This window comes from Amaranthus tricolor, chromosome 3 (genome assembly GCF_026212465.1).
Source record: "Amaranthus tricolor cultivar Red isolate AtriRed21 chromosome 3, ASM2621246v1, whole genome shotgun sequence".
Classification (NCBI taxonomy): Eukaryota; Viridiplantae; Streptophyta; class Magnoliopsida; order Caryophyllales; family Amaranthaceae; genus Amaranthus; species Amaranthus tricolor.
Window position 1 is genome coordinate 7469863 of NC_080049.1, and position 8990 is coordinate 7478852.

Genomic DNA, 8990 nt, shown 5'->3' on the forward strand with positions numbered 1-8990 from the left:
TACTATTTATCAATTGTTTTGGTAATTTTAACTCATGTATGACACATAATATAGTTGTATGGAATTTTGCTTTATTCTTTTTGAAATCTGTTTTTATAATATGTAATTTTCATAATTTTTCGTTTAGTCAAAATAAAAATATTTACTATCAAAATATATATTGAATTACATGTAAAAGAAATGTAACTAGGGTATCGAAGGAAGTATGAAAAATCGTTTTAAAATTTCTTTTATAGTTTTCTCAACAAATTATACTTAGACAACTATTATATCCACTACTTTATTTTCTTTTTTATTAATAAAATGACTTGGAGTCCTTTGTTTGACAATGAAAATAAAGTTTTATGGGAATTGCTAATTCAAATAGTTCTTTACTTCTTTTGTCAAATAAATGACAATAAAAATAAAAATTTTGGTTAGATTTGATCTATATCATTTAGTGATACCAACTTAATGATAAATAATCCCTGATTTGTTTCTTAAAGAAATTACTATAGATTATGGAAACCACAACTATTAAACTTTTTTATAAAATTAGTAGGAAATATGTAGGTAATCTAAGAAATATAAATATAAAAACGTTAAAATAAACTTAGTGAAGATACGTAAGGACCATAAATATTATTAAAATATAATAAATTTTATGTGGTGAGCATGGGTTTTTGGCTTTTTCACAAATGTTTTTTAAATCTGCATAATAACCCTGAGCTTCTAACTTTTCCATGTGATAGACAATATTTTTGATTATTGCTTAAATTAAGTACTTATTTCGACTAGAATTCGAAAAACTTGATCATTTAAGATGATTACAACATTTGTTTTTTATAAAAATATTATTACATTCAGAAAAAATAACGTAAAATTAACAAAAAAATAACTTTCCTTTTATCTATTAGATGAAAAAATTAAAACATAAAGATCACATCGTAAATTAAAAAATATTCATAAAGCCGAAAATTTAGAGTTATATAATTTCCCTTAAATATACTCCATAATTTATGATATTTATTTTAATGCGAACAAATTAGGGAGTGGGGTCCCACTTACATGTCTGTAAAATCCAGAATATCTCATATACTCCCTCATCTCCATGTGCTCTTACTCTTCATCACTTCCTGTTTCCTGCTGTCATTTCTCTCTCCTCTTTCCCACCTTCTCTGATCACTCCATGTGAACTTTCTCTATTCATTCATTTCCTCTGCACTTGTAGAATGTTCATTGAATGTCTCTCCATTAACTCCATGGATTTCTGACCTTCTTTCTCTTTCTACTTTCTCTCTCTACTCTCTCTCCGCATTTATTATTTCCTCTATGGACTTCAATACTCATCTTGATTACGTCCTCTTTCAACTCACTCCTACTCGAACAAGGTGATTAATCATCTAACTCTTCAATAATTATTCATATTTTTTTAATTTTGTTCTGATTTGTTGATTGATTCTTTTTCTTTTGATTTTGATATTTTGAAGATGTGATTTGGTCATCTTTGCCGGAAAATCGAACGAGAAGTTAGCGTACGGTCTCCTTGAACCGTTTATTGCTCATTTACGATCTGCTAAAGATCAGATTTCTAAAGGCGGTTACTCGATAACACTTCGTCCATCTTCTTCTCTCAATTCTCATTGGTTTACTAAAGGAACATTGCTTAGGTATTACGTGATTCGCAATTCCTGCTTCAATTCAATTTTTTTGATGTGAATTTGGATGTGTTTTTGAATTTTTGATGATTTGTTTAGGTTTGTGAGGTTTGTAAGTACGCCGGAAGTTTTGGAGAGATTTGTCACAATTGAGAGAGAAATTGCGCAGTTGGAGAATTCGATTAAATCATATGAGAATTCAAATGTTGCTGATGATAGTGTTGCAACCGAGAATGAAGGTAATTGATCCAGTAGTTTTGTGGTCAGATTTGATATTTTTTGCCATAATTGATTGGAAAAGAGAATTGACTCGAACCCAAACAATGGTAGAATAAGATGTAAAAGATGAGCGAAAAACAGAGAATAAACAAGAGAACCACAAACAAGCAAAAACAATGTGTTTATGAGGTATGGATACCTCCCCTCAAATAAAGTATCTTTATCATTAATATAATTTCAATTACATAAATGACTCAACTTACAACAATTAAGTGCTCACTTCTAACAAAGGTGAAACTTCACAAATGACACTAATACAAAGAAAACACGGCCTAGCTTCTCTAATGTATTTCTAAGACTCACTTATATAGCCTAACACATATTAGAAGCCCAAGGACCAATGGCTTAAAGCCCAAATAAATCCCTCAACAAAACAGAATACGTGTCAGTGAGTGTTCCTGTATCCCGCTCGACCCGAGCATTAGTGCTCGACCAGTTGAGCAGACTCCTTAAACCTACTGACCTAAACTGCGCCATCCGCTCGATCGAGCCACACCTGCTCGACCAGTTGAGCGGGCCCTCAGTGGCTCCTGTCTGCTGCTGCCTTGCTCAAGTAATCATCACCTCGAGCCTTGTCTTTGTTCTTCATCGCACCCTCATCACGGCACTCCGAAGACCCTCCAGGGGTGATTTGGTGTTGTTCTAACAGATTGGGTAATTATTTGTGTGACTTTAGTTTGACTAGATTGTAGTAATCTTGATCTGTGATGCTATTACTTTCTTAAATGGAGAGCAATCATTTCCTAAACCTTTTTATTTCGCAAAAGCTAACGGAGCCCTAAAAGAGTACTGTAATTAAGATACAAAATAAAGAAAAATGATAAAAAACATAATTATACCAATGAGTTTGGTGATAAAATTTTTAGATAATATAATTAATGCATATGCATATATTATCATTATAAAAATTTTAAAACGTTTTCTAATTTACTAATCAAAATTAATTTATATCCTCATTATTAAAATTCAGGTTCATTCATAAGTTGGATCCTTAAATATTTGTTTTTATTTTTTCGGGTGTGATTGATTTGATTATCAACTCTCTTTTGGTAGCATTGTTTTTTAGGTTTCTTTTTGTTTTCCTGATTTCATCTTTTTGGGTATGGTAGAATTGTACTCTAGTACTGTACAGAGCATAGGATAATTTCAAATGTCCGTGTAATCAATGTTGAAAATGGTTAATGAGAGGTCTGAGCTAATGTTTTGTCCACAAGATCCCAACAAAAAGAGGCATTGGGAAAATCTCATTAGCCTTTTTTTATTTTTAATTACATTGATCAATCCGATAATACTTATTATTCATCCACTAGTATTGTATTATGTGCGATTCACGTGTTTGATGATATAACTCTGTTATATTGATACTCAAGTAAGATCTTATACTGATACATCTTTAACGTGTTTGATAATATTAACTCTTATATTTCCTTATCTCTGATCAAATTGGTGCATGAGATAGCATGCATGAACGAAATGTTATAACATTAAAAAAGACCAGAAGAAGTGCATTGAGATTGAACTTAGAATCACAAAACTAGTAATGCATTATCATTTTATCACCATAAAATTTGTTCCTCATTTTTCTTTGAACCTGATCGACAGGAAATTCCAAGGATTCAGCAATTTCTATCAAGGTACAACATTCTGTAATGAATTTATAGAGTTTAAAATGTCTAACTCTGTTAGTCGTTTTCATTCATCAAAATGTTATTGATTGTTCTGCTTTTATTACTGGCAATTGTAGTCTCAAAGTGAATCCAATGACAGCAGTGATCACGCACGGGAGGAAAATTCAAAGTAAGAAAATCAGCTCTTGTTGATCTTCATATGTCAGCTTGGAAGTCAACCATTGTTTGTAGACTGTAGTAACAGGTCCCGTGTGATTCTTACTTGACAGGGTCCGTCTGCAGCGTGTATTGGAAACTCGTAAAGCAGTCCTCCGGAAAGAACAAGCTATGGTTTATGCTCGAGCTTTGGCAGCTGGATTTGAAATTGATAACTTGCACAATCTTCTTTCATTTTCTGATGCGTTTGGAGCAGAACGCTTGAGGTACATACCAATAAACTAGGCACAGCAGGTTTTAGAGCATGTTATATAGCAGTTTTTTCGAAGTTTTTGCATGTCACATGCGATGATTTTGCAAATATCGTACCTCAAAATGCACAAGTAGTGGATAGTATGTAATGTGTAGCTTGACTGGGTTCTGAATTCTATATTTGGTCTCATTTAGGGAGGCTTGCATAAATTTTAAAGATCTCTGCAAGAAGAAGAATGAAGACAGACTTTGGGTGGATGAGATTGCTGCAATGCAGGCTATGGTGCAGCCTGAATTGGCTTTCATGGGAACATCTGGCATTATTCTTGCCGGTGAAGAAAATGATCCATCTAAAGGTGTCAAACAGAATGGTAGCACAGATGTGTCCATGTCTGATTCTGTGGCAAGTCATGGAAGTTCAGATGCAAATGCAGGTGCATTTCGAATTCTTTCTGGTTGCTTACTACTATTTAATTTCTGTCGTAGTTTTTCTGGTTTGAGATGCATGAAATAAATTCTGGAGCATATATAGCCTATAAGGCAAATCATCGCGAACTTGAATATATGGGGATGGGAACAATTGGTTCAGTATTCTAGATCATAGTATGATCTTGCTTTCACAGCCTTTTTGTGTTCTATTTTTCCCTTTTGTTTAAATCGTGAGTTATATAGAGTTTGTGCTGTAAACTAAATTACCTGGATTTGGTTGGATAAAAATCCATCGTGATTAGTCTTTCCTAACTTAGTTATCCATGTGCGTTCCTTACTGATTGACTATAATACATCCTTCAGTGGTGTTTTGTTCTGTTGTCTGCTAAGAAAAAGTAAAATCTCATTCCGGTTTATAACTGCAACTCTTTCTTTGATGACTCGTAGATTCTCAGAATCCAACTATTGATGCCAAAGCGCAAATGTCAAATCCATGGGTGCAACAATTTTCTCCATACATGCGTAACTTCCCGGGTCCCATGTATCAGCAAATGCCCCCTTATCAAGGTTATGGCTTAACAGGCATGCAGGTTGCCCCTCCGTATTATCCAAATATGCCATGGCCATCTGATGTTAACGGTTATGCTGAGCATGAATCACATGATCGTCGTGATCATAGATCATCGACCAAAAAGAAGGGGAAATCCTCTAATGCATGGGGATCAGAAAAGGATCTTGAGGAACATACGGGGTCCAGTGGATCCAGTTCTGAGTCAGATTCTTCAGTAGAGAGATCTCATAAGAAAAAGCACGGGAAAAAGTCTTCAAGGAAAGTTGTTATACGCAATATTAACTACATTACATCCAAGAGAGATGGAGAAAGGGATGGTTCTTCTGAGACTGATTCATCTGATGAGGATGATTACTTGGATGGAGATTCACTCAAGCAGCAACTGGAAGAAGCAGTTGGGTCTTTTGAGAAACATAAAAAGTCAACTTCTCGTCAACACAAGAAACATAATGGATCCAAGAACCATAGTGCTGCTATTGCTGTTGATAATGATGATGACGTTTCTGTGAAGAATAACAATGTAAATAAAGGCAATGAAAATTGGGATGCTTTGCAGCAGCTACTGATGAGGGAGGAATCAGATTCTTACAACCATGAGCCTCATTCAGTGTCAGCTGAAGAAAAATTCTTCGCCACCGAGAGATCTTGTGAGCAAAGTTCAGGTGCATTCAAGCCAGAAGCAGAGGGGAGGACAAAACATAAACCAATGGCTACTGATGCTTTTCTAGTTACTGAAAAGGGTGCAGGAGATAATGATGATGTGCAGAAAGTCTTGGTTCAAGGCTTTGACCCCAGCGAGAGTGCTCGCCGAGTAATTAGAAGGGGTAACACTCCTGAAGAGTTCCTCTTTTCACAAAGAAATGAAGAAACAGACAATTATACACGTGTATTGCTCTCTGATGATGTTTCCCATTCGTCTGTGATCAAAAGCCATACTAGTGATGATTGGTTTGTAGGAAAACAATCCGATGGAGCAGCGAATCAGGGAGGAAGCAATCACCTCGGGTTTATTGAAGGAGATTATTTGAGATCTTCAACTGATCAGGTAGAGCAACGTAGTAAGCATGTTATTGTTGATGATTCTTTCATGATTCAAGGTCGATTCACAGATGGGCATCCTGAGTCCCAGCTGAAGACAGATATTAGCCTTGTTTCTGATATTGTTGAGGCCACCCTCATGGAAAATGTAACAGCAGTTCCGCAGCAAAAATCTGAATCGTTTAATTTCTATGAACCAGATGAGCTTTACATGGTTCGTGATCACGATACTGTTGTGGAACAAACAGTACCATCTTGGAATCCTGAGCTAGATTATGAAAATTACATATCAATGAATGATTCGACTAAGAAATCAGATTTAGATACATGTGAAGAGACAAATGTGGAATCTAACAAAAAAAATCTTGACAGCAAAAAGAATGGGAAAGCTTCAAGTAGAGACCCTAGGTCAAGAATCGTGAATGGGCCATTGCGAAAAACTAAACCAGATAGCACTCCAGGAACTAAAAGGTCTACTTTTGGCAGTAAAACAATTACTCCCAAGAGCTTACTTGAAAAGGTATTTATTGACTCCAGGAGTTTTTTTACACATACCTTAAATAACTAGCATAATACTAAGATTTTTTAGGCCAAACTGAAATGATCTTTCCAAATTGTGCATGTTGCCTTGGTTTTATCCAAGTACCATTGTTAAACGATATTATTTTATCTTATCGCCAAGGAATGTCATCAATTGCTTATTTTAATTCCACACACTTTTCTAACTTAGATTGTTTTTACCAGACACCTTAAACTGCATTAGGTCTATAGCAGACTGTGAATTACCATAATTGTCTATATCTAGCTTTTCTGTCAATTTTTAAATTTTTGTATAATTTCCATTGTTTCCTTTCTCCTGATGTAAATTCTTTACGATGACTAGAAACAAGAAGAAGAGAGAAGAAAGAGAATGGAAGAGCTACTTATTCAAAGGCAAAAACGAATTGCTGAAAGGAGTTCTGTACGTGGTGGTAACGCAATGGCATCTAGGAAGGCTCAAACTGGAAGTAAAGCAGTTACAACTAATGCTACCACTGACAAGTCAAAGCCAAAACCTGTCCTCAGGAGTTCCACCATCGAACGACTTGCAGCTGCAAAGACATCTCCAAAATCTCCTAGCCCTCAAGCTAAGAAGGAAGCTCCTAAAGTAAAAGGTACCAATTTGAACAGTGGTGCTCAGAAGATTAGTAGTACAGATACCAAAAAATCCAATGCAGACAAGAAAATGTCTTCAGAGAGAAAAGCTGGTGTTGAAAATCTAAATGGGGCAACTGTATCAGTTTCAGATGCGATGGAAGAAAAAAGCACTTGTAAACTTGATGCTCCAGCTTCCCATATGGTCGATGTTCCCAAAGACATCAAAGAGCTACACATTACATCTTCAACCATTAACAAGGATGTAAAAGTAGTAGCGCAGATTGAAGCTTCATACGAAAAGGTAGGAAACCCCCTTGAAGATAATTCTACAACCTTAAATTCTATCAAGGAAATAAACGATAATATATCTAAAGATACTGTATCTACTCTAAAAGAGGGAAAAGTTTCTGATGATCATGATAAATCTAATCCAGAATTGAATATCCACCCAGTGCCCGAGTCACCTCCCAAGCAGTTGAGTTCCACTTCGATTTCCGAGGAAACAGTCGTGAGTAGTCCAATCTCTCCAGAAATATCTGAGATAGAAGAATCAACTCCAACTAAGGAAACAAGTGTAGATCTTGTCCAGACAAGGAAGAAATGGGATGGGGCTGAAAACTCCCCAAAAACAGCCAAGGGGTTCAGGAAGCTTCTCATGTTTGGTCGAAAGAGTTAGAGTTCACCGGATAAGATGTAAATCATGCACAAAGATAAATTTCATACACCACTTTTGATGGCCATTTCATGTTTATACTGCAGATAATAAACCAAAGGAAAGAGAATCCTTTGCTGCATAATTTTACTTCTCGGTCCAGGAACTTTTATAATTCAACTTTGAGTGCCTTCCGAGTATGAAGAGTATTTGATTGAAGTCCCGCTGTGAGTATTCAGTTTTAAATATTATAGACTATAATGTGTGCACATATTATATCTTTATCTAGTGCATTGATCAATTTGATTCTTACATTTGCTTGTGTTGTATTCTTTGTAGTTTGTACAAGTATAATCTGTGTGTACTTTGTTTATACTTTATACCCTCGTAATGAAATTGATTAATTATAGCTGGTTTTTTTTCAACGAATATATTTTTCCTAGGTTAGTTATTCTCCGTCTTACAGGCCACAAGTAAGAAAGTAAGAGGTATGGTTATTTTTCGAAAATTTAAGACAAAAGTCACCTTTGGTCCTAAATAGCTTACAATTTAAGGTGATCATCTTTCCTACTTCTGTCTGCCGTTAAATTCGGGTTCTTGAACTTGGCTTCTAATTCTTCATAGTGAGGAAGCTTAGGATGGACGTCTCCTCGTTTCATGTTCTGCTGCATATCCTGTAGTATCCCACCATTGTAATTTTGGCTTGTATGTCTAGATGCTTGAGTGCAGATGCACGTTTTGTTATCATCCACTGTATACTTCCTCTTTCCACTTCTCATCTTTGATGGTTCCTGCGGAAGCGGCTGATAGGCATTAGTGTCACAGAATAGTGATTTGATTTTGCCCACACCCTTCGAATTCACAGATAGAATCACAGGTTCATAGTCACAGTAGCTTTCTGGTTCTGCCTTCTCTTTAATATCATCTAGATAGACAATTTCTCTCTCTTCAATTTTGTCTGGGCTCTCTGTTGACTCCCTTGAAGATACAGCCTTTATGGACTCCATCTCGTAGCACCAATCACTGGCCTTCGTTGATGGGTAGCCTTGGTTAGACTTCTTCGGGATTTTCCACGATGCCGTTTTATTTCTGCAATCTTCGTGTTCACGTCGGATTTCATACTGTGTTTCATGGATATTGTAAACCTAAAACAAGAAATTAACCAGAAAGCGTGGTCATCATCTTAGTTTTTAATCTCTAATGAATTAGAC

General features: G+C 35.6%; 1 protein-coding gene across 3 annotated transcripts; it reads left to right on the forward strand.

Moving 5' to 3' along the window:
* The first annotated feature begins 954 nt into the window (after positions 1 to 954).
* On the forward strand, positions 955 to 8186 carry LOC130807320 (COP1-interacting protein 7). Of its 3 annotated transcripts, none has more exons than XM_057672482.1 (10): positions 955 to 1370; positions 1470 to 1649; positions 1737 to 1876; positions 3519 to 3550; positions 3661 to 3713; positions 3814 to 3966; positions 4148 to 4386; positions 4829 to 6510; positions 6874 to 7428; positions 7562 to 8186. In XM_057672482.1, the coding sequence occupies exons 1-10, from the start codon at positions 1312 to 1314 to the stop codon at positions 7565 to 7567; spliced, it is 3099 nt and encodes a 1032-aa protein (XP_057528465.1). In that variant the 5' UTR covers positions 955 to 1311; the 3' UTR covers positions 7568 to 8186. The 3 variants fall into 3 exon arrangements, with proteins under 3 accessions (XP_057528465.1, XP_057528464.1, XP_057528463.1); XM_057672481.1 differs by having other exon boundaries at positions 7580 to 8186; XM_057672480.1 differs by having other exon boundaries at positions 6874 to 8186.
* The last annotated feature ends 804 nt before the right edge of the window (positions 8187 to 8990 follow it).

What these genes read in the sequence shown, in the direction of transcription:
- LOC130807320 (XM_057672480.1), top strand. Translation starts at nt 1,312, where the DNA reads ATGGACTTCAATACTCATCTTGATTACGTCCTCTTTCAACTCACTCCT. An exon ending in GCACGGGAGGAAAATTCAAA is followed by an intron (nt 3,714 to 3,813) that starts GTAAGAAAATCA and finishes CTTACTTGACAG; the next exon opens with GGTCCGTCTGCAGCGTGTAT. An exon ending in CCAAGAGCTTACTTGAAAAG is followed by an intron (nt 6,511 to 6,873) that starts GTATTTATTGAC and finishes TACGATGACTAG; the next exon opens with AAACAAGAAGAAGAGAGAAG.